This window comes from Maniola jurtina, chromosome 2 (assembly GCF_905333055.1).
Source record: "Maniola jurtina chromosome 2, ilManJurt1.1, whole genome shotgun sequence".
Lineage (NCBI taxonomy): Eukaryota > Metazoa > Arthropoda > Insecta > Lepidoptera > Nymphalidae > Maniola > Maniola jurtina.
Window position 1 is genome coordinate 1,530,301 of NC_060030.1, and position 26,366 is coordinate 1,556,666.

General features: G+C 37.4%; 1 protein-coding gene across 4 annotated transcripts in view; it reads right to left on the reverse strand.

Annotated features, from left to right (window-relative positions):
• Positions 1 to 368: 368 nt before the first annotated feature.
• The window catches only part of LOC123873415 (neuroglian), a 59,540-nt gene continuing 33,542 nt past the window's right edge, over positions 369 to 26,366 (reverse strand). For 2 of the 4 annotated variants that reach the window (XM_045918262.1, XM_045918276.1), the window contains 10 exons: positions 23,667 to 23,942; positions 18,768 to 18,909; positions 18,079 to 18,206; positions 17,184 to 17,465; positions 16,361 to 16,728; positions 15,638 to 15,799; positions 14,478 to 15,450; positions 13,702 to 13,912; positions 13,335 to 13,435; positions 369 to 9,456 (listed from right to left, as the gene is read on the reverse strand). In XM_045918262.1, the coding sequence (XP_045774218.1) occupies positions 9,335 to 9,456; positions 13,335 to 13,435; positions 13,702 to 13,912; positions 14,478 to 15,450; positions 15,638 to 15,799; positions 16,361 to 16,728; positions 17,184 to 17,465; positions 18,079 to 18,206; positions 18,768 to 18,909; positions 23,667 to 23,942 (2,765 nt within the window). In that variant the 3' untranslated portion in view covers positions 369 to 9,334. Of the gene's footprint in view, positions 9,457 to 10,967; positions 11,869 to 13,334; positions 13,436 to 13,701; positions 13,913 to 14,477; positions 15,451 to 15,637; positions 15,800 to 16,360; positions 16,729 to 17,183; positions 17,466 to 18,078; positions 18,207 to 18,767; positions 18,910 to 23,666; positions 23,943 to 26,366 lie in introns of those variants that run through there. The other 2 variants (XM_045918281.1, XM_045918269.1) reach the window with 2 other exon arrangements.

Consider the following 26,366-nt stretch of genomic DNA (forward strand, 5'->3'; position numbering starts at 1 on the left):
TACGTCCGCGTGGAATTAGGTTTTCAAAAATCCCGTGGTAACTCTTGATTTTCCGGGATAAAAAAGTATCCTATGTTCTGATCCAGAGTATAATAATCTATCTCCATTCTAAATTTCAGCCCATCCGTCCAGTAGTTTTAGCGTGAAGGAGTAACAAACATATACACACACACACACACATTCAAACTTTCCCCTTTATAATATTAGTGTAAAGTGTGATAAAGTTACCTATTTAATGCCTTCCAGCCAATGAGATCAGATGCATTGATTGCTGTGTTCGTTAGTTAGGTTCTCATTCAAAACGTTATATCTAAAGCTCGGCTTAACATACGTAAAAAATGTGGGTAGTAACAAGAAAACAAAATAGGTAATTTCTTAAAATTTATTTTCTATGCAACATAAAAAAATATCCATCGTAGTTACAATAAATTATCGTCACTTAATGCGAAATAAACAGAGTAAATTATTAATTCGTAACTCAATCGCCAACGCCAGAAGTGACAGAGACCACTAATTACTGCAGTACCCAGCAGTAAATATAATATATCGAGCTTTAGAAAGAGATAAAATCTCCAGCTTTGTAAAGCGTCGTCTCTGTCACTCATACATATGTGACGTTTTGTTGTCATATATATATGACTATATATGTGACTGAGGCGACATTTTACTCTTTCTAATACTTGATGTGTAATATTTACTGCGGGGCACTGATTCGTCAATATTCCACTTTCAATGCAATCGAGGGTAAACAGTTTTCGAAAAGACTTCAAAAGTAGGCTATTGTTTCATATTAAAGACACGTTTGTTTACATAATAGAATCGTAGTACCAATTCCAATTGTTATTAATAACATAAAATTACTTTCATAAATTATTTTAATCTATGCGTCGAAACAATCTAAATGATCTTGTCTGAGACAAATATCTTAAATTTACTTTTCATTAAATTAAATCATTTTGTTGATCAAATCATAATTTTGTGCACAGACTAAAAATATATTTTTTTATAATAATGTAACAAAGTGTCTTTATTACAAATTTCTACAGACTTAAATGCTACAAAGAATCATTTATTTATCGAGAATACACAATTCTAATGTTATTTATTTTGTTACATTTTAAAATCATTAATTCTATTGAAAGTACACTTGCGGGCAAATAAATGTATGCATGTTAAACTATACATTTATTTGATCGCACAGATTAAACAGCGGTTTGTCATGTTCATTTATTTATATTATCAATACAAATTAATAATTCGGAATAAAAAGTAAAGTGGTTTTACACATTTTGTGACGTTCTATTCGGTAGATAAATGCATAATAATATTGTGCATTTCTTCACGAACAGCAACTCTTCGTTAATTAAATGAAAAATCTCCTAAACTCAAATAAATATATCATAATATAGAGGTCCTTTACAGATAATATATAAGGCAAGTTGACTAACTGTCGTTATTACAAACAGGGGTGTTATATTTTGCGCAACGCACTCGCGCACAATAGGAACTGAGCAATTGCAAATACCTACAATCGATTCATATTCAAATCGACTATTGACTGAAATTGTTATAATTGAAGAACGATGAGATTATTTCTCTGATGTAAAAGTACAAATGCAACGGAATTGTTACTGACTGTTATTCTTGTAATGCTTTATTATCGTACTAAAAATTCAGACAACAGCAATGAAACTACAGTCGCGCTCAAAATCTTCCTAATTATTAATGAGAACTGATCGCAAGTGCGTCGCGCAATAAAAAGGTAAAACTACAAAATGAACACAATTATATAGAAAACTCTAATTTATTCTTAGGGGAAAAGGCAGTGATCATATATCACCGTAATTTTAGTGATTTCAACAATTAATTTATTTTTAACGTTATTTCGCCATTTTGAATGTTAACAAATAGTCCAAGAGAGAGAATTTTCAATTATCAACAGCGCGGTATAAAAAAGCGACAAAAAACAGACGCGAATCGAACAAGGCTCTCCTACTATATCTATACCCGATCCAATATACTATTTTCTATCTGAAGTTTGCATACATTTTTTGACCATTAAGTGTATCGTTTTTTATATCGATAACCAAATCGGTAATCGGTATAATGCTATACGAATTACACTAACTAATATTAAGTCAAATGGAAAATAGTTTAACTAACCAGGTATAATTAAATATTACATAATATATATTAAATTCTTACTAGACAATAGACATGATAAAGACTCCTTAACAAACAACTTAAAGGGGCTATAATATAACAGTGCTTTTCAAATATAATAATGCATGTTACAATATAAGGTACCGATCGTTACACAGTAGGTAAGCTCAAATGAGAACAATATAAAGGTTATGTTAGCAATTAAATATTAAATTAGTAACTGGGAATTAGTATACACTAAGACTGCGACCATAGTAGTGATTTTTGTCACTGTTACAAAAAATAACGTTATTATTTGTTACTGTTCCAAATATAACGTTATTTATTTATATACTGTGTCTAACAGTCCTAGTACATTTCAGTCACAGTGACAGAAAGTCACTAGTCTGGCCCTCGAAAAAGGAAAATAAGTAGATAGTTATTTAATACTATGAAACGCTGTCGCAACATGAGTCCAGTTCTGATAAACGTTATTCAGATCACATCTGATCGTCTTATTATTGTAAAACGCAAACATGGGAGAATTTATAAAATCAACATGGTTTGACCGCGTGGAATGTATTATTTAGGACCCGACACCTTTCAGGCGTATGAATAAATAAATATTTATAAATACATATTAAATAAGCTGTCATAAGAATAATTTAACCGTTGAACAAACTCAACTGTACAAAAATATTGAATTGAAATATATATTCAATTATCACACAAATAAATTCAATATTTGATTAAAATTAAATATGGGATTTGTCAGTACGAAATTATAAATATCCACTTGAAATAATGCACGTATTAAAGTTTATTTCGTTAAAATATATTTGTTTGTTTATGAAGGTGATTAAATACGTCTTTAGTCTTTGTTACACACGTAACGCATAACGTTACTAAAAATAACGTTAATTATTTAAGAGTACTAAACGTTATTCCAATTAATAAGCAATAACGTTAAATGTAAGTGGAAAGATTTTGTTACAGTTGAATTTGACCAACAGCGCAGGTAAATTAAGAGAATTGTTAAAGATGAAATAAATACTTCGGTATGAAAAATAGATAATATTACATTACATTAGAGCGACAAGCGAACGCCTTAGCTGCCTAACATTAGATAACACGAAACCTTAACTAACACGAGATACAAGTGAGATACGCGGGATCGAGACAATAATGCTGGAAACACATTTGCAACACGCCGCGCCACGTGGGCGTGCTATGCCTGCTCTTCACTTCAAGTAAATCAACCAACCATTCATGAACGTAGGGAAATATCCACGCTGTTGTTTACGCCGTGACTGAAGAGCGGGCATTTCAAGTGAGCCCAGCAACTTATAAGCAACGCGGCTTTTCGAGGGGAGGATATATCCTCTTTTGTCACAGTACTGGCCCACACGGACACAAGCTTTGCTTTAACTGGTGATGTTTTTCTACAAGGTCAATCGGTAATCCCGAAATTATAAACAATTTCTGCTAGAACCAAATAAGGATTGTCGCATCAAATTCGGCACATCAATTTGTCATAACTTAGCGAGGTGCATAAAGTATGATAAACTGGGAGATACAAAAAATCTACTAAGTATATCTACATAATTTTATTGCCCTATTCAAATGTTAACAGATACATATTGACAGTTCCTACTTGTTCACCCACAACTTAGTGATGTTGACAATATTATTACACTATGAGTGAAGTTATTAGGTGTCAATACATCCGTACTAGCATTTGGATTAGGCTATAATGTTGTTTTTGTATGACGGAGGCTACATGCTTCAAATGCTGTTAACAATAATCTTGACAGCTGTTGCTAACTTCACTCACAAACGAAAAGAGTGAGTGAGGTAGCCGAAATCGTCGAAGATTATTTCATTAGAATTTCTAATGTGTAAGAATTGCCATTTTAGGCAAAGTACATTTTTTTGACGTATTACAGTTTTTTCTATACTTGCGGCACTTGACCATACCAATATCTCAGATATTAAAAGAGATCGAAAAACATCAGTTTAACATCATGTAGAGCATGAAGTATAGATTCATTTGAGCCCTAAAAAGGCAAATCATCCTAACGTAAATTGCGCTCAGTGAGTAAAAACTTACTTTGCTTTTCACATTAGATTTAGAAACTTGGAAAGGGTAATAACCTCCGCCTGCCAAAATATAACATTTACATCACGTCTTAGCTAGCTACATACACTTAACAGTGAAACCAATACATTCGAGGGTAGTCCGAGATTCCAGATAATATCATAAATACTGTATAATGCGATATACAAGGCGGCTTCTTCAGTTCCATCCAACACTTAACCAATAACCGGTGTTAATATGTCACCCGCACTATTATACTATTTTCTTTTTGACGATTAAAAAATATTTTTTGGGACAGTAAACTTACAAAACAAAAATATCAAGACCATCGCAGATTTGATAGTATTGTACGCATCGCAAAGAACTGTTGAATTTATTTTAACCAGCCACAAATCGTGCTTCTATTCAATTCAACGCAATCTGTCAAACAGAAAACAGTATAAAGTAAGGGGTTCAAAATAATATACAAGCTGAGCACGTAGCGTCACCGGTAAGCAGACAGACAAGCGAACAGTGCTAACTACACAGCTACGATCACAACACCTAATACTCGCTCTCTCACGCCCGCAAGCACCAACGTCGCCCGGTGGCCAAACCGCGTGCGCCTACAAAAATACTCCGAGCTGCATATCCACAGGGGACATACAGCTCACTCGACATCCGTACCAAAATAGATTTTACATTTGCTATAATTGATATTAATTAACGCGTAAAGGAGGATTTACATTAGGCAGGTTACTGTCTCATACCTTCGTTGCAAGTCATCTCCCCTTTTGTGTAACTTTTAGCAATCGTCACACAAAACTCTTGACTTATAATCTAGATACAAAACTCAAAAAAACAAAGCTAGATTTAGCCAATTTAGAGGCTCAAGAATCGCCGACTAAACTTAGACAGTTGCAAAATTCAGTAACTGACCCAATGTAAAGCAACCATTTAACTATGAAATATCATATCTCTCTGGAAAAATACTCGAAAAATTGTGTGCTATTATGGAGCATAAATAATTTCGAATGATATCACCCAAAATGCTATACAGATGCTAAAACGAAATCCTAGCTGTTAATCAGTAGTGCTAATGAGAAAAATTGATAAATGCTAATGAATACTATATTAGCGTCTACATAGAAGAATAGATGTCAAAATTTATCATTTTAATTTAAATCTTAAATAGTCTTAAAAATAGAATTTATCTTTGTTGTGGTCCTAAACAATTTGTAGAAGAAAGATATGCATTTGATGTATAAAAATAAACGCGATAGAATAGTGCCAGGAATAAAGGTCATGATACACATGCCCGCAGATGGCATGCGAGGGACTAGCAAGCCGAGATCGATATTCCGAGTACTGGCATTCTCATCAAGATGTTAACATGCCACTATTGCGAATGCTAGTTTCTAGATACGCTTCGGGGAGTGCCAGTTGAAATGCAAATTCAAAAAGCCACCAAACAAGAAAAGAAGAAGAAAACAAATTGCAGCTTTCCCTGACAATTCCATTAGGGGGAGAAATATCAAACGCCTTGCAATTTTCTAGAATCTTTTTTCATCTAGCTACTAGCCTACCTTGATTAACAGTTTGAAATTGCCCATGGGTATCTGGCATGCTTTTGGAAGCATGCAATTGTTTTAAAGAGTATATTAGGCATGTTTTACATATTGCTTCCTCTTTGCTCTCCAACTAATAATAATAGTAGAAAAGCTGTTAGATGAGAATAGCTAAGACGAAAACTTAAAACTATTTGAACCAATACACTCAGATTTCAGGCCGCCCCAGTCATGTGTATCACTGCCTTTATATTTTTTTATCATAGGTTATCTAAAATATGTAGTAAATATCGATAATATGTAATATGTATGAGATAAAAACTAATGGCTTACTTTAAATAAGTCATATTGAGCTGCCGTTCATATTCTATACAAGAGCATATTATTCTACAAATTAAACGCGTCTGACCACCGGTTTTCGGAGTAAATCTTTAATTTATAGTGTAAGAGACCAAAGAGTAAATTAAGGGGAGGTTTTGACAAAATTCATAATCAAATACATCCCAGGACCTTGATGTTTTTGTGAGAAAATTGCTCATTAAGGTTAGAGAAATGTAAGTTTGATGTATATGAATGTCGTGACCATTTTAGAGCATCTAAATAAATTGACAGATTACAGTCATTTTTTCAACTCTTGAGTCGAAAAATTGCTGTAATCTGTCAACTCTTTAAGCTCCAATTCACTTTTTGGTATCTTAGACTATCTTTCAATACTTAATTCTCTCTTTATTTTATCTGTGACAAAAATAGCATTTTTTTATACACCGACACTTCGCGATCTAAACCGTATCCTTATTATTACAAGTAATTGATATCGAGCCCAAATCCTTCTATGTTCTACGCGAGTATTCGCTGCCTGTATACAGGGTGTGCAGTGACAAGACCACAAGACATACTGATACCGTAGACAATATTTTATTACAATAATATAATACTTTAAAAATATTATTTTACTCTGAACAATTTGCAGGCTGCAGCCCGTTTTTGTTAGTAACTCGATATCCAATGTCATAATAGTTTTGAAATCTTCATAGAACAAGATTTTGAATTTTTGTTTTTAATTTTGAATCGGTACTAACTAATTTAGTTCATTAACTGTAAATCGTCAGCTATTCATTTGTTACTGTACACCCTGTATAACGACATAATCTCCACTTCTAAGTCCAAAACAGACGGCAAATCACAAACGTAACAGAATAAGTCAACCATTATTTAAAACGTAACCGAGTCGTTTCCAATGAGTTGAGTTGCATAATCTGCGTGTTGCATAAACTGTGTGTTCTAGGCTTAAAATCTTAATTGAAATCCTTAACACCATACTTTATAACGTGTCTAACAGATGAGTCAATACAGAGGACTACTCTTGGCTTACTTGTGTTTATTCCAAGTTTACTAGTTACCCCCTAAGAGAAAATATCACTAGATTTAAAGGGAAAGTCCACTATTACGAGTTACCCCTTCAGGGTGTAATTTTAGATGTAAATCGGTGATTATTTTAGTATTATTCCACATTCACCCCCTAAAGGATATTTCTAGATAAAGACGTTATTTCTTATGTATGCGTAAGTAAAGTGTAAAGATCTAAATTTGCAGTGCCAGGTTATGAGGACTCCTCATTAATTTACATAAAATCAGTCTCGTAATTAAACAAATCCATATAACTCGATTAAATTAACTAGACACATGCTCCCTTTAACTGTAACACCAAAGAATCGAAATCTCTTTAGTAGATTAGTGTGCATTATCATCCCAAGAAATTTTTTACCTTTGTGATGTGTCGTAAATCGTAACTTCAAGACGTAATAAGAGATACGACCATAAAAAAGGTGGATCAGGCGCTCCTAATACCTACTTGAAGCAAATGACTACTTATCGCCATCCCACTTCGATTAACGAATAGAGCGAGAGGTTAGACCTTAGTGGCGTCCGACCTCTCGCTCTCGCTCGGCCGTTGAAGTGGGATAGCGATAAGTAGGTATTTGCTTCAGGGATACAACGCAAAGAGCCACCTCTTTTTGCTATTTTTTTTTTGCAATTTCGTTTTTATTTTTATTTTATTAGGAGATGTGCTTAGTTCATTCAAAATATGCATTGCTCATATGATAGATAAGGCATGTGATATTCGCCGTCCGAAATATTTATTTGTATTTGAAAAATAAAGTCATTTTACCATCACCCATCAATACTGACACTGTTCAATAACATAATAGGCATTTCGCTAAACCTAGCGGCTCCTTTTCAAACACATTTTTTAACTGACTTCATGGCTCTGGGTTCTAACCCTTTAGAGCCTTTCGCACTAATATATTTAAACTAAATACAGATAATGTGACTAATACACAATCTCTAAATTAAAGTAAAATGTCAGGTCTTGGGTTGAAATCTATAGAGCACACTTTGACTTTGCTTAGACTTTAGTTTCAGTTAAAATGAGACAGATTATGCCAGCGGTATAACGCTGTCTCGTTTTAACAGTGTCTTAAGCCTGAGCAAAGTCAAATGCCCTCTATAGATTTTAGCTTAAGTGTATTGTCATCTCTTCCATAATGCTCCCTGCGAAGAAATACTGCACTACATTTTGTATTTAGTTTATTAGTATTTAGTTTAGAGATTGTGTATAACAGAATTAGCCAATGAGATGAAAATTTAGTTCCTGATGAAAATAGTGGCAGTGAAAATATACATATAAATAGTGAAAATATTTCATACGCTTAAAGAAATATCGATATTTTCTCAGCGTGAACGATTGAGAGTGCACGTCTTTTCTCAGCATCAGTTTTTTTATATTGCGTAACAATGCGTTAAGTGCACACTTTCCAGAAATATGTTGTGAAACCGACCACTGAATACTGGTTCTTCCATACAATTTATTCAGGATGAGTCATTACATTTTAGATCGAAGTGACTTTTAACCTTTGAAATCATTGATGCGTTTTAATTTGACTAAAATCTTGTAAGCCTAAGGACCCGCTTTATACACTATCTACGGAGAAAAGTTAGTATAGGACTCTCTCTGTTACGTAATCCCAAAATGTTTTCAAAAAACATGCGAAATTTAATCAAATTCATTCGAAAACATATGTTTCACTTGTGATTGGTTGGTGACTCTAAATGGTAACCACCCACTGAGTTTTTTTTCTTTATCATTTGTATGGGATTACGTTACAAAGCGAGCGCTTCTCCGTGGACAGAATAGAGCGTGACGTGGTGGGGCGGTGCGTGCAGCGTTCGTGTGCATCACTTCTTCATACACACAAGCGCCCTAATGTTGAAATCTACAGAGCGCACTCAGACTTTGCTTAGACTTAAGACAGAGTTAAAACGAGACAGATGTATATCACTCAGATAAATCTGTCTCGTTTTAACTCAATCTTAAGTCTGAGCAAAGTAAATTGCGCTCTATAAACCTCATACTAAGTGTCGTCAAGTCGCCATACGCTCTCCCGGACGTTGCACGCCACTCAAAACGCTGAGGTTTTACCCTTACAATAAGTTTGGCTTCGTCAGTGGTCGGTTTCTCGTGTCGCAGCGTTGGTGTGTTGTGTGTCTACACGTATGTGGGTGGCTGCGTGAGGCCGGGGAGGGGCGCGGGCGGCGCGGGCGGCGGGGGGAGCACGCGCGCGCCCGGCACGTACTGCCCGATGAACGAACCGTCCTCTGTGAAGCGACCTGTACACAGAAAATTATGTTATCTACTAATTAACCGACTTCAAAAAAGGGGGAGGTTTTCATTTCGACGGAATCTTTTTTTAAACATTTAAACTCATGAATCTATCCTACTAATATTATAAACGCGAAAGTTTATATGTAAGGATGGATGTTTGTTACTCTTTCACGTAAAAACTACCGGACGAAATTGGCTGGAATGAAGATAGATTATACCCTGGATTAATACATAGGGTACCTTTAATTCCAGAAAATCAATGGGTTCCAACGGGATTTTTAAAAACCTATACCCACGGGAACAAAGTCGCGGGCATCAGCTAATAATAATATATACCTAGATTATAAAATGAAAATACGTTCCGAAAGTAGTCATAGAACTATTTGTATGGTAGCTTACGGACTAGCTCCGACTCATCCGAGTTCTCTTTGTCATCCGTGAGAATTTCTCGGATGCGCCTCGGATTCAAACAAATTCGGTGTGATGATAAAATAATCATAAGTTAAATTAAAATAATGTAAAGTTATAAAAAAATACCTGAAGCTTTTAAAATCAATCAATAAAATAGCAAAACAAAACAAAAATCATACCTTACAAGAAAATAAAACATGGCGGCTCGTGCAGGCAAAAACAAAAGAATCAAAAGAATGGGACGGAGATATGGGTTATACGGCTATCTATACTACTCTAACAATATAAATGCAAACCAAAAACGTAACACAAAAGCTCGTGCTCACATGTATATAACATAGACTATATTATCATAAGTATAATAGAAACATTCACTGCATTTCACTCTGTATAAAATATCTGTTTTTACAACCTAAACAACTTATTATCTAATGTGTACTTAATAACTAACCTAAACGTTTAAAGGTCGACTACCATTGTAGGCGAAGCGATGCAATGCGAAGCGATGTATTTATTGTGGAGTAGAATTTGGTTGTTAAAAGACATGCGTTTAAAACAGTCTTACTAGACTCTAACCGCGGTAAGAAGTTAGTACAACGCTCTCTTTGTTACGTAAACCCCATACAAATGATAGGAACAAATATGTTTTCAAAAAACATTCGAAATTCGATTCTATTTTTCGAAATTCGAAATTCAATTAGAAAACATAGTCTCGTCTGTGATTGGCTGGTGCCTCAAAATGGTTAGCGCCCACTGAGATTTTTGTCTCTATCATTTGTATAACCTATGTAATAGAGAGAGGGCGCTATATAGCTAAGTTAATGATAGTAGCTTCCCTAAGAAACCATAATTGTCACGTAAAAAAAAACGTACATAAATTAAAAAAAAACTTGTACGGAAATATGTAACTTATTGCCTACGTAATAGAGTCCACATTCATATCCACAAAATTACATCGCATTGCAGTACCTCATTGCGCCGCCAACGTAAATCGACGCTAAGTAGGGAAGGACGCCTTGCAAAGACTCGGGACGCATGAAACGGTCTTTATTACAACTATTTTTGAAATAGTACGATAAAGACTTTGACGCCCTTTTATTTTAAATTGTCAATAATAAAATTAGCGAGATTAAACGAGATTCATACACAACCAGATCGAATATACAATAAAAAAAATTTTGGCGGGCGGTTTCACGTTCGGACCAATCGGAACGAAGAATATTTTTTTTCTGCGGCGATTGGGGGGGTTTTTTTTAATTTGTGATGCAATGGCACTACGTTTTTTCAGACGCAACTAGCTTGAACGTATGAAGCTTAGCGCGCATGAGGGGATAAGCGGCCGAGACTATCAGTTTGTAAAATAAAGCTGTATAAATAATATTGAATAGGCCACCAATAGAAGTTTCCACACGTGCCTAACACTTGAGCCGTTTCCACATTATCTATTCGAATATCGCTATAAAAGTACCCAAAGAAAGTTATAATTTATTCGATATCTATGCGAATGTAGCGACGCTAAAAATATCAATACTTTCATAGATTTTGCAAACCCTAACGCTTATCGGTCGATAAAATTTTCGAATACCGTTATTTGATCCAACCAATCGATATGTAACCATATTTAACAAACTGATTGGTATAGGGATAAACTCTTGATATCTTTACTGAACATTCGACACTGGGTATAAGATCTATAGAGAGCTCAATGTGGCTCGTTTTAATTCTTGTTGAATCGATCTCAGCCTTAGCTGAATACCGAATATTGATACCGGTACTAGATAAACCGATATCGAATCAAATAATGTGGTAACGTTCCAAGTCCTTTGAGCACAGTAAATGCAGCCTAGAGCTAGGGCGCGGGAGTGCGGGGTTGGTGGGGGTGGGTGGGTGAGCGGGTTAGACGAGCGTGGCGAAGGCCTGCGAGGCGGAGTCGGGCTGACCGGCGGGCGGCGCGCGGCGCTTGCGGCCGTACTGTCCGATGAACGACCCATCCTCGTTCATGCCCGCTGCAACACGCCATGCAACATAACACTCATGCCAACACAATACTAAACAACAGTCTTTATGATTTGATACGAAAACTAATGGAGTTAGAAGTGAAAGTTCACTAGGTTTTATCTCATCCGTAATAGATTTAAGACGAAGGATTCTATACCATTGTACAAAATATAATATATGTACTTTTTAAACTTGAATTTCACTATTTAAAGTTAAACTCTTTAATATTAATAAAATAGCAAATAACTTTCACTTATACCAAAATAAAGGCCGATTCTTTACTTGAAGTAATGCATAAAAACCAATATAAAACTAATTTTAAACTAGAACAATGCATAAAACGTAAAAAAAAGATAATGCATTATGACCATTACATGGATGAGGCAAAAATTAAAAACTATTTTTTTTTTTTAATCAAAAAAGCATGATTATCAAAACTGAATATAAACTAAAGCTTACTTGCACCAAACTATAGTGCGCGACAGGTCGAGATGGCAATCGTGGTATGAGGAGGGGAGACGCCCCGCACACCCGCACGTCACCCGCGCTCGCCCGCACCGTGTTAGCACGGGGACTGTGCGGGTGTGCGGAGCGTTTCCACCCCGACTGCCATCACGACCTATCGCGTACTATACTTAATTTGGTATAGAAACAGGTTAATGCAAGTCCATCTAACGTATTAAGGGTCCGTTCATACAGACCAGCAGCGAAAGATAGAAGGAGCAGACAATCCACGCTCATGTTTTATACTGAGTTGAGTTCTTTGCTTGCATCGTCTTACAAATAAAGAAAAGAAGCCATACTAATAATAAATGCGTGTATGTTTGTCTGCTTGGTTTTCACGACCGATATATTTAACCGTTTTGACGTTTGTTACAGAGACAGCTTGCATCTCACTCTCAGGGAAGGACACAGGCTACTATTTGTCTCGGAAGTTCTCACGGGATTCAATAAACCTAAATCTTGACTTGGGTAAATTCGGGGGCATCATTGGTACAGAGACAGCTAGTAGCTAGGAAATAGACTCCTTTTTACTTCAGGAAATTTAACAGGATTTTTAATAATCCACGCGGTCGAAGTCATAGGCATCATTAAGTGTAAAATAAACCTTATTTCAATGACCTAAAACTCAATTTTAAAAACGATCATTGCTCTACACTCCGCACTGGTCTATCTAAAATGTTTTTATTTTATTCATTCCATCACAAGTCAGCCCTGACTGTAATCTCACCTAGTGGTAAATTTGATGCAGTCTAAGATGTAAGCGGGCTAGCTTGAAAGCGGTACGGCACTTTTATTAAACCTATACCCCTTATCGGTGCCTACACGGCATCGTACCGGAACGCTAAATCGGTTCGCGGCACGGTATTGCCTGTAGAGTGGTATTGGTAAGTAGCTACGGCCGAGGTCTCCCACCAGACCTAGTCTGAACGGACCCTTAACGCGTTGCTGTGGAGAATACAAGTGAACGTACCAGTTTCGCCTTCGCCGTACTCCGCCATGGAGTCGGTGTCGCTCTCAGGACCGCCTGGCTTGGTGCCGCTGCTCATCGAGTGGCGCGACTTGTTGTCCAGGCTGGAAGAAGACGAAAAGAAAGATTTTTTTTTTAATAGTCAAAATAAATAACATGCAATATTTAATTATTTATTTAACAATTTTATAATACAATCGTTTGACCAATATTTGTAGGTGGGGAGCCACCAATCCTGAAAGCTCCGTGATCGTGGATTTGAAAATTTTTGATGAAAATGAAAAGTTACTGAATGAATGCAGTTTTGTTCGTGACCTATAAACTTGTACTACATTCTATATCGATGATGATGATAAGGCAGTGTACTCACGGGGTGGTGTACTCGTGGAAGGCCGCGTCTGGACAGTCCGCGCGACCGTGCGCCAGCTCTCTATCGTGCACGTCGTACTTGCCGCCGCGGTTGCGCCGCGCCACGCACACCAGCACCAGCACCAGCAGCAGGAAGGCCAGCGCTACCATCACGCCGATGAACCAGCTGGCCGTGGCCGTTGTCTCCTCGCGCAGACTCACGTGAGGACCATCTGGGAAACGACATGGACCACTTTAAATTTAGAACATATAACTTACACTTTTTTACATCGACTAAATCCATGAGCCGGTACATTCTATCCTAAAAATGGAAATCATTCACAATAGTTTAAACATCAAAATGGACCACTTTGTGAGCAAAACTTCAGTACAAAAACACAACAGGTGCGGTTTAGTGCCTCCTGCTTATTTTGGTAATGAAACAAAGATGTAAGAGACAACTCTGTTTTGTTACTGACACTATATTTTATCACATTTATAAGTAAAGTTAACAGGAAGTGGAAGCAGCACAATCATTTATATAGGATATTATAATGTTTGGCATTCAAAAGAACTTGTAAAAGTCTAATTGAATAAAAATATTTTGAATTTTGTTTTTTTTTTTTGAATTCATATACTTGTAAGCTAAATGGATAAGCTATAACAGATTTTTGAAAAATCAACCCCTAAGGGTTTAATTTGTGTAATCCAAGTGGACAAGTCGTGAGTATAACCTAGTAAATAATAATAACAATCTATGCAAACTAAAACAACTTGTAAAAAAAATGTTTAACTTACCAATAGTAGTATCAACAACCCTCGTTTCACTGGTACTGAAGTACTCCCCGTCATGCGCCGTCACTTTCACCTCATACTCCTGCCCTGGCTCCAAACCAGTCAAAATCACATAATCATCTTCTGTCACTTCATTGCTTTGCAACCACTCCGGGTGACCTCTCAACCTGTACCACGCTACGAAGTGAGTACCAGCGTGACCTTCCAATGAGGGAATCCACCGTACTAGGATATGGGCTGTCCCCTCCTTAGCAGGCAATGTACTGGTCTCAAAAAGTGGTACATCCGGAACTGCGTTAACCATTGCTTTAGTAGTCTGTTCTACGTAATATTTATCACCTTCCCCTGCTTTCGTCTTCGCGCGAATCTCGATTCTGTATTTCGTGTTGGGTTCGAGTCCTGCCAGCTTTGCGCGGTCGAATTTCGGATCGATCTCTTTCTTCCTCTCTTGTAAAGGACCTATGTTCGTTCCGGATACTTTCTGGTAGTAAATCTTGTAGCCTGTTAAAATTCCGTTTTCGTTCATTGGTTTGTCCCATTTGAGGAGCATGGCTGATGATCCGATTGGGTATGCTTCGAATGATCGCACGGTTCCCGGTTTACCTTCAGGGGTAACAAAGCTTAAGGTTTCGCTTGGTGGTCCGTTGAATCTTCCATTGTAGACTAAAATTCTGGCGTTGTTCTTTCTGAATGGCCTGAATTTGGATACTAAAGCACTCGATGCATCGGCTTTGACAAAGATTTCTTTTGGCCTGTCCTCTTCTCCATCTATCCAGGTCTGGATTTTGTACCCCTTGAAGTGTCCACGGACGGATTCCGGGGTGACAGGGTTCCAGCTGAGCAGGGCAGTGGTGCCGGTGGTCACTTGCACGAGGGTGAAGTTGGAAGGAGCTTGCAGGGGTTTGTCTTCTCCTGACCATCCGATTACTTCTACTGGCGCAACATTCGAAGTTCCTTTGGAGTTGACAGCGATTACCTGTAAGAACGAATTTCAGTCTTGGTTTAAGCTGATTGTTTCGGACGTGTTGGCAGAGTTTAAACAAAAAAATGTAACGGCGGCGTCCTAACTTTAAGGAATACAAATCAGAAATATTAATGTTGACAGTCTAGTACAAAAATGTTTTTTGTATAGCAATAAGTCACTTATATTTAATTGCTCTTACCTTGATCCTATAGGGCTGGAAGGTGGGTGTACTGAGCACGACAAGTTCCGTCTGTCGCCAGTCGCGTACTTGTTGGTCGCTCCACGCGGCGCCGGAAATGTTGCGTCGCCACGATACGAAGTAATAGAAGCCGGGGCCGTTGTGCTCGATTTGGGGCATTTTCTGATTAAAAAAATCATTTTATTTTAGATTTTCAATGACCTGCCATTTATATTTCATTTTTTATATTCAATTTTATGCTATTTATATTCAATTTTTTAAAGGTTGATTTGACATTTTACCCATTTAAACATTAGTTATTATTGATCATCCATGATGAATAAACTATTAATTTTACTAGCGTCCGCTCGCGGTTTTGCTCCCATGAGAATTTCGAAAAAAAAAAACCAGTCATCCTTGTCTAAAAGTAACTAAGTTTTAGGTTGAATAGTTTGAGCTGGGCATTAAAGAGTCAATCTGTGAGTCAGAACTTATCTTTTATATGATTATTGATTATTTACAGGCTCAGTACAAACAGGCAAAAGTACAGCTTGCAAAGTTGGAATACTTGAGTAATTTTGCAAACTGACAAACAAACAAGACTCAATGCAGTCTTAACACGCTAAAGAAAAACATTTTCGATGAGCTACATAGGAGTTTGGTTGTCCCGCCATTGTGATGTCAGCAGGCGGAAGTAATTTCTTTCATCACCTTTGTTTAAAGTAAAGTATGAACAAAACTCACCGTCCAAGAAATGACCATATTGGTGGGGTCACGTCCCTTGCCTTCAACATTATCCGGGTTCTTGTACGGCACATCCGGCTGAGTGGTACACACATCAGAATGAGAAGACGGGGTAGATGGTCCTATTTTGTTCCACGCTATAACCCTGAACGTGTAGTTGGCCCAGGGACTCAGTTCGACGGTCCAGGAGGTATCGATGGCTGGCACTGAGTCGGAGGCTAAATCCCAGGTGTCAGGGGTAAAGGTGGTGTTGTACTGGATTGAGAAGCGTAGGATGGGTGCGCGGTTGTCACCCATAGAGTGCCAGCGTAGGGTTGCCACCTTCTCGTGGCAGTCGATACCGTCGAGTTTGGGTGGATTCGGTTTGTCTGTGAATAAGGGGATATACTGAGTAATGAACAAGAAGATCCGTAATTCGCATTGGGCTATAATTTTATGAGAAGTTAATGATAACAGTCTTAATAGTTACTAGTATAGTACTAGTTGTATAGTGGGAGGCTTCGGCCGTGGCTAATTAATTACCGAAAGGTTATCGCGGCTGCTTGTCGAAGTCGATGGGTTGTCCGTCGTTGAGCCAGATGATAACGGAAAGCAACTTACGACGATCTCACTAGGTGGCACCACATGTATCTTCCATCACTCACTATGAAGCCTGAATCACGCTAACGAAGTGTTAACCTCAGAAGTCAATATTATCAAGTTCCAAGACACTATATGGTTGGACCAGTTGGGGTCCAGCATAAAAGCCCCTCAGATGATCATATTCCTATTGTTATGATGAGCCCAAAACAAACTACTCCCATACAGCTTAACTTTAACTCACCTTGCACAGTTAGCGTGGCTTGCGCGCGCGCCTCATCGATGGCAGTCCTCGCAATACACGTATACTCCCCGGAGTCCAACTCGGTAGTATCGGATATGAGCAGGGAGTAGTCGTTGGTCATGCGGAAACGCGGCTGGTTATCGAAATCGATGGGTTGTCCGTCGTTGAGCCAGATGATCTCTAGCTTGAGCGAGTCGTCCGCGTTGGCGTTACAACGGAAGGTCGCTGAAGAGCCCGCGGCCACTTCGTAGTGTTCCGGCTTATCGGTGATTACAGTACGTTCTGGAATAAAAAAGAAAAATGCAATAAAATCAAACTTCATGAAATGACGACCCTCATGGAACAGTTGTGAGCGCTATGCTTTTATGAGTGGGAAAATTTGGAAGTTAATTTTCCTCAGGTCTGTCTGGTCTGGTAGGAGGCTTCGGCCGTGGCTAGTTACCACCATCTCTTCTCTTCTCTTTCTGGGCTGGTTTCCGCACTTAAACGTTTCCGTCTGTTGTGCATGTGTTGCCCCTCCCCGCCGAAGTCTTCACTCCAGCCATCCAAGCTCGCTCCAGAAGCCAAGTAGACCGCCCAGGTTGCCGAGGACTTAGTTACCACCATATACCATACGCCAAGCGATTAAGGTTTCGGGTACGATGCCGTGTAGAAACCGAAGAGCTACATAGAAACAACTGCTAGTGTTTTACGGCCCAACAAGTTTAACCGATTTAGATGAAATTTGGCACAGAGTTAGCTTAGCCTGCATCTCGGAAATTGTCACAGGCAACTTTTTATCCCGAAAAATTAAAGGTCCATCCATTATCCCACGGGTTTTAAAAAAGCCTTATTTCATCCGCGTGTAGAAGTCGCGGGCATCATCTAGTTTATATATTTTTCTTGTTTTACTTACTTTTCACAGTGAGCGAGCCGAAAGCAGACTTTTCCCCAAACTTGTTCTTGGCGTAACATTGGTATGTGCCCACGTCCGTATACGACACGTCGGGGATCACCAGGTCGCCATCCGGGGTTTTGTTGTACCTGACAAATTACATAACGTTTTAAATTGAAAAAGACATGAGGTGTCATGGGGCAACCGATAGAAAGATGGAACTACATCTCGGTTACTCATATAGATAGATAGAAGATTTTATTGCACTCAAAACAATAGAATGTCTACTACGTTAGGGGTGACGATGGCGTGTAGTTAGATGGTAAAAAGGTAATGCATTCAAATCGAAAAGTTCTTGAACGCAGACCGATTTTTATTTAATACTTTTATTAGAATACTTATTATTTTTATTTTTTAACCCACGACCCAAAAAGAAGGGTGTTATAAGTTTGACGTGTGTATCTGTCTGTGGCATCGTAACTCCTAAACTAACGAACCGATTTTAATTTATTTTTTTTGTTTGAAAGGTGGGGCTTGATCGAGAGTTTTTAGCTATAATTCAAGGAAATCGGTTCAGCCGTTTGAAAGTTATCAGCTCTTTTCTAGTTACTGTAACCTTCACTTGTCGGGGGTGTTATAAATTTTTAATTTATACTTTTGTTACTATTTTATATTATTTATTATATTACACTAGTTTATTGAATACTCACTTGCCGCCAGTCAAATCGACGTCGTCCCTCATCCACCTGACGATAGGCTTGGGCGCGCCGAACACTCGACACTTGAGAACCGCCTCCGATCCGTCCACTTTCGTCAAGTTCTCCGGACCTTCCTTGATTTCTGGCGGTATTGCTGCAAAAAACATAGATTTAACGTTATTATACATTGCAAGTAGATATGATTATTTATTTAAAAAACCGACTAAGTGCGAGTCAGACTCGCGCACCGAGGGTTCCGTACTCGGGTATTTTTCCGACATTTCGTACGATAAATCAAAAACTATTATGCATAAAAATAAATAAAAATCTGTTTTAGAATGTACAACTACAAAGCCCTTTCATATGATACCCCACTTGGTATAGTTATCTTACTTTGAAAATCATTGTGATTTTTTTTTCTGTGATGTAACCACAAATTCACGGTTTTCGGATTTATTCCTTTACTTGTGCTATAAGACCTACCTACCTGCCAAATTTCATGATTCTACAACAACGGGAAGTACCCCATAGGTTTTCTTGACAGACACGACGGACGGACGGACAGACAGACAACAAAGTGATCCTATAAGGGTTCCGTTATTCCTTGTGAGGTACGGAACCCTAAAAATAAGAAAAACCTAATGTAGCCCTATTTTTTCTATGATTTTACGTCACCATAGCCTAATATTTCAGTCGTCGAATCAGTATCATATCAAACCCAAGAGTTCCCCCAGCCCTCTAGTTCAATCTGACGAAAGGCAGTTAGCATTTCAAGAATTCTTCACGAAAAGTATTCCGGAAACTTCTATCTGTTCTTGTCTCTAATCTTGAGAAGATAATTTAGGAGGACCATTCATCATAGTCTATTTTGTATAATTCCAGTGCTAGTTTTCACGAAATGTAAGCCGTCTTTCGTGGCTTTTTATTCAGAAAATGAGACCATTCATCAAAATTTAACAGCCTAAGATTCTAGTCCAATTACCAGAGCAATTAGAAGAAGGACAAACGAATTGAATGAAGTAAACCGGTAGTGACATATTAATATTAATTATAGTAAAGTAAATTCACTGCTAGGATTGAATCATTTAATTTTAATGCAATATTTCCATTGGATCTAAGTCTTTTGTATTTTTGCCCACGTCCGAGCGGAGACGGTAGGTATATGCGTTTGAGGAAAAAGATCTTTTTGTTTGTTTGTCTGCGACAATTTTCTTCGCGAATTCCGTACCGGACCGATTTTCATCTCAGATCAGGTTCTTAGTAATGTTATACGGTTATGTTATAACTAGTCTACCAGGGACGCTGCAGCCTTGGTGGTTTAAGAGTAGAATATAGGTTTGTATAACTGAATACGAATTCAAAATTTAAACGCATTTATCACTTACTTAACTTTGGACTAAATGCCTAAATTTGCAGAGCACATAAGTCTTTAAATCCAGAAGAATTTTTATTTACTATTTTGGATAGAATCAGGCGTTACTTTGCGGAAGTTCATATTTAGCAAGAAACAGTTAAAAATTATTTTGCTATAATTCGCCAACAGAAAAAATCTGTATGGTCAAACATGCAGTTACGTTCTAATTAGAACGTCACTTGACAATACAGCATTGTAAAGTCAAAATCTCCTGAGGATGCTCCGGTGTCGGGGCGAAACGTGCGTCGAGAGTAGTGGAAAAGTCTTGTGTGGTGGTGCATGTGAGTGGTGGTGGCAGTGCTTGCTTGGGAACTTGGCTTTATTGCTTGGTTGGGGAGGTAAGCGGTGCTTAGCTTGTAACTGCATGTTTGACCATACAGATTTTTTCTGTTGGCGGATTATAGCAAAATAATTTTTAACTGTTTCTTGCTATTTACTATTTTATTATATTAGTTTTATTTACATTATAATTCTGCAATATCTGTAAGTAGATACCTTACCTCAACAGAGGCCTAGTTTTGCCCCAGCCTAAATGATATATGCGAGATGTATTAAGACATCCGCACAGCCGGCTTCTGCGTGCCCGTCGCACGCCTACACCCCAATCTTCCAAATGTTACGGATGCCATTATTTAGTGGCTTCAGTGTACAGCTACCCTACCTATGCATATTTTATTATACTTATTCTCGCTCCTGTCGTGTGAGGAAGCCACAATTTCTTGCAACCTTTACTTATTCCGATAAATTAGCCCTTGACCGCGATCACAGAAAAGTGAGATGCTAGCAGCCATGTCAACATTAGCTCCGGTAAAATTTCTGTATAAATATTATTCTAATCTCAATGAAAAAGTTTATATATTTGAGAGTAGATTAATACCGTAAAGGATCAGTCCATTGAAAATTGTGAGTCATACGAGGTTATTAGTTAAAGTAGGAGTAATGAGTATATTACGTTATCCTTTGATTTACATTGTAAATATAAACAATAACCCTGAACTGGTACGCGAGTACGTGATTCAACTTTACTATTGACAATTATAATACTATTAAAATTCTTGAATGCAGTTAATTCATGTAATATCCGTTTTATGACAAGTACACTATGTAGGTACAATCTATTAGCTAGAATATCTCTTATCTAGATTCCAGCAGAAACAAATGTAAAGCATGTTAAATACTTTGTAAACTTCATGAATCAGTACAGAGAACTTTGTATTGAAATTAATAAAATATATCAAATTTTTTTCTGGTACATTCCATAAAATACAAAGGGAAGTGGCAGCTTCCCTTTTTTTCAACCACATTAATTAATTATTATAATTAAAGAACAGTTAAAAACTAAGGACACGACCTGCGGTTGCTTCTGTTATATTGGTTAAGTGCTTGGGGAGCGCGGGCGGCGCACACACCCCACAAACGCTAGTGCTATCAAGGCCTTAGCTATTAAAATCTCTAGCAAATCTGTGCGTAGTCTAAAAATTTCAATTTGATCTATCCTCTTACAATAAAATTACCAATTTGTCATCCACAAAAAACCTTCAAATCTACTTTAACTAGCCTGCACTAATTCCACAAAAAGATTCTATCATCAAAATTCAATAAAAAAACTGACTATGCTTAATACCGCTACTTTTGCTACAAAAGCAAGTAGATGTATCGAATTTGTAACGCGACATCGAATCGATAAACTAACAAAGCTGACAGGGGTGGATGATCCTGCAGACAAAAAAATTGTGCCCCGGGGATAACCGCACCCCGGGAAAAAAAATTGCCTCAGGGTAAATTCGGGGGTTATGATTCACCCATTGCAGGTAGGGACACGCAATCTCATTCGATTCGGCAAGAAATAGGAAAAACCGGCCAAGTGCGAGTCAGGCCTCGTTTTTTAGGGTTCAGTACATAACAACAATAGTTCGTTTGTTTTATAAATTGTTGTTTTCAGTATTCGTTGTTTGATTAGTTAAAGTATATGGTACATGTCATACCGAAGTTTCATATTCCTAACAACATAGTACATAATCTAATTTTAGAAATAGAACTCATCACGAAGATAGTCCAAAACTGACAACTTGGCTCCCATTTCTTTACTTTGTAAGATAACAAAAATATATATATTTTCGTACTCTACTCAATGAGCTCTGGACAATGATATACTCCACATGAATAAGAATTTTTTTTCCATATCCTTTTTTATGTATGGGAGCCCCCTGAAAAGCTCCTTCGTTTTACCCTTTGCGTAAGGAACTCTAAAAAGTGCAGCTGGTATAGGCCTCGTAGCATTCTCTTTTGCCAATATATCTTGCCCCTACATCCAAACGACAATGAAATCCAAAGTTACGTAATAACGAAACTTTGGGTTTCATTGTCCTTTGGATCGTCGCAATTTTTAATGGTTGATTTATGGTACTCTAGCTAAAGTTGTTTGAGAATTTTCAATAATAATGAAAAAGTACCCGCCAATGAAGAATTGCGATCGTTGCATGTTTATTGCATCAAAGTTTGGTAATAAAAGGGGGTGTATCAAAAAACGATAAGAATGTTCTTATCTTGTTAGGTACCTACAGTTACACTGAAATTTCTTGTCATAATATAAATTTTTAAACTTAATATACATGGTAAACCCACAGGCTCAAATTTAATAAGTGTGTTTAACTGATATAGCAATAACTGACAGTTATTGCTATGGTTAAAAGCAGTTAATCTAATAAAAACTGACAAATCACCATTTAAAACCACCTCCTACAAAGGATGATCGTCTGAAGTTACAATTAAGTAATCCCCTATGCAATAAATCCGAGTATGATAAGTGATATTTTAGAGCACAATAAGCTTTATTTAATTGCCGTTGTGATACAAAGGAGAGTAGCAGTGGTGTGGATCAATTACGAATGCTTGGCCCTTCATTTTGGAAAACTAAGTAGCTACACAGGTTAAAAATGGTTTTAGTGAATGATACTTTATAATATGCAATTAGTAAGAATAGTCAGCATTTTTTATTAATATTTAAGTTTTTTGCCTCAAACATTTTCCTAGGGACGAGGAAATTCTCATGTATATCAGAGACACAACCTCTTGATGTGCCTTAGGGACTGATTTTTTTTACCTTCTTTAACTCAACCCGACCCAAGTATTGAGAGGCAAAAGATGTAAGAGTTATATACCACGATTAGTTTGATGATATAAATTTGTCGATATTTAAGACTCAGTTGCATGAGTTGAGTCTATGGTTGAAACGAAATAAGTTTATAATCAAAAGTAAGGCTAAGATCTATAAAGCGCAGTTTGACTTTGCTCCAACTTAAGACACTGTTAAAATGAGACAGCGCTATAACCCTGGCGTAAATCTGTCTGGTTTTGACTGAAACTTAAGTCTAAGCAGTAAAAGTGCGCTCTATAGATTTCAACATAAGACTTCATATTTCTACTTCTTGACTACCTATTTAGTAACAGCAGTTTCCTGTAATACTAAAGAATAAACGGATATTATATCTACTTACATTGCACGTTGATGTACACGTCCTTGTAGACGTATCCGTTGGAATTGGTGGCGTTACAACCGTAGTTGCCAGTGTCCTTCTTCACCAGGTCAGTGATAGTGATGGAGTTGGCCGAAACCACGCGGCGCGGGTTGTGTTCTGCCTGCTCGATGGGTTTGCCGTTGTGCACCCATGATATCATGGGCTCTGGAGTACCGCCGGCTTTACAGTTGATGACGGCGGTCTCTCCTTCCGCTAGGTTCTGGAACTGGGGTTCTTCGATGAAGAATGGTGCGGCTGTGGACAAAAGCATTTTTGTTACAATACCATACAAGTGAAACAATATCCTACTTTTGGCATAGACAAAACTCTTTAGTCAATAGAGTGAGATATTAGGCTAACCTTCTATATCAACTATCAGAAATTCGGATGCGCGCTGAAAAGCACTGTTCTGATACATTTTGGACTACACAGTACATATGTTAGACAGAATGTTGCCGGATCGGACATATGATTCTGATTTTCTTTGTTTGAGTAGGGCAGAAAGTTTTCTGACCGACTATTTCTGATATAGGTAATATGCGGCAGACTTTAGAGTTTAGACCAACGAAATTGCTCCAGTACGGGTTGGCATAAACGTACCATAAAACTTTTCTCATAATATACAGGACTCCTCAAGTATTTTTACCATATTCCTAGTAAATATCTGAGCAAGAGTTTAAAATATATCAGAAACTTTTGTTAATATACTTAGTTTATAGATTTATAGATGCAGGCGTTATTTGTGTGATTTAAAAAAAGTGTTGGTACTACAAAAATGTATTACGATATAGTATTATTATAACCATGTATTACTTTGTTTATAAATTCATAAAAAAAATTTCAACAGTTTCTTGTGGATTATAGCAAGTTTTAGATAGTTGTTGCATAATATTGCTTTAGCTTCAAACTTCAAAGCTTAGTGGTCTTTAAAGCTGTTAAAATAAAATTAGTCGTGACATTTACGTTGCAACGTAATGCTTTTTTACCCCGCAGTGTTTATGGCTTCAGGCCCATTCGTTTTATTGATACGATCGCAACCCTCCGGTGCAGCGGATTATAAAATGTAGCATTTTATACGCTTACACATGTTCGCGAAAATAACAAAAACATATGAAGCGAATTTTCTTTCGTTTTATTAATGCATAAGGTCGAAATTAGGGCGGCTTGATAATAAAATCGATGAGAGCTCTGCACTCGAAATTGTAGACGAGTATGTAGATATATCTAGGACAGACGATCCAGCTAGGCAGGTTCAATTTCGAGAAAGAAGTAACCGTTGACTCCAACTAGGCTAGGCAGTATTCGGGAAGCTTCGAGATGTCTTCTCGTTCATAATTCCTCAGTGCTTGAAGACTAAAGTCTTCGAACATTGCGTGTTGCCAATGATGACACATGGTTCCGAGACATGGTCCTTAACTATGGCCCTCATAAGAAAGCTCAGGAGAGAAGATGGAGATTTTTCATACAAAGTTTTTACGCAGACGGTAGCGAATACGTTAGCTAAGCTTAGTACAGTTTTTCGGCAAAGTTTTCCCCTTAACCATACGAGTACATCTCAACTTCACAAATGAAACCTTTGCAACGACTACGGCTCCCCCAACAGGCACTAAACAAGCGTGATTGCGTGCTCGAAACAACGCATGCGATTATAAACCTAAATAATACCGTGACACCTTAATGTTTTGAAAGATTTTCACCTTAATTATTTTCACCCCCTCATACTTTTCACTGAGTTTTTCCTAAACAACGCTTTAACTTGAAAGGGGATCTAAAACCGTGTTCAGTCATTTTGTGTTTTGTGTCAAAGCAAACACACGTCTGTATTTTGTGGTGCAGAAATTGTAGCTCTTGACAAAGAAGAAAGCCTGACTTTGGTGTGTTGGCTCAAAGCAATCTTTACTATTCCACTTTCTTTGCTCGTTACAATGTCCACCATTCGTCTCGATTCAACCGTTACTTGTCTACATTACGTCCATTTAAGTTAATCAGGAAACGTAACATCGTAAAAATGAAATCGAGCTGCAAGTGGTGGCAAACTGAAGCTACTCTGAATATACTCGAATGTGACAAGATTTGTTTCTACTTTATAAAGTAGACACAATTTATACAGGAATGTGTTTATTTATGTCACACACAACACTTGCAATCCAGTAATCCCTCAATTGTCGCATGCGATACATTCTGGATAGGGTTGACAAAGCCTTTGTTTTGATATCATCGATCAATCTCCTTCATGATAAAGGGGCCACAAAAAGTTCGAACAAAATATTGACGGCTGAAATTCGATTATATCCTTTTGGATTTTGGTTCACCCTTATATTGTTAAGTCCTCCTTGTGGAATATATGGTCATTAAGAACAATTTTTCCTTCAGCGCAAATTGTAGACAGGAGAGTAGCTTCTTAAAGAAACAAACTCTCGGTCTTGAAAGTCAAGTCAATAGTGGTCTTTGTTTTGAACTTTGCAGGTACAAAGCAAGTTTTTGTGTTTTCTTGTGACGACGAGAATCTTGTGTATTTTAGAAAATATCTTTAGTCAATTTTAGATTATTTGGGAATTCAGACAATTCGTGACTTCATTTTCTCAGGAAGACCGTCAGAAAATCGTTCTGTTGGACGTGGCAACACGCATTTCTTGCTCAAAGCCAAGTTAAACAATACCTAATTGAAATGTATAATTT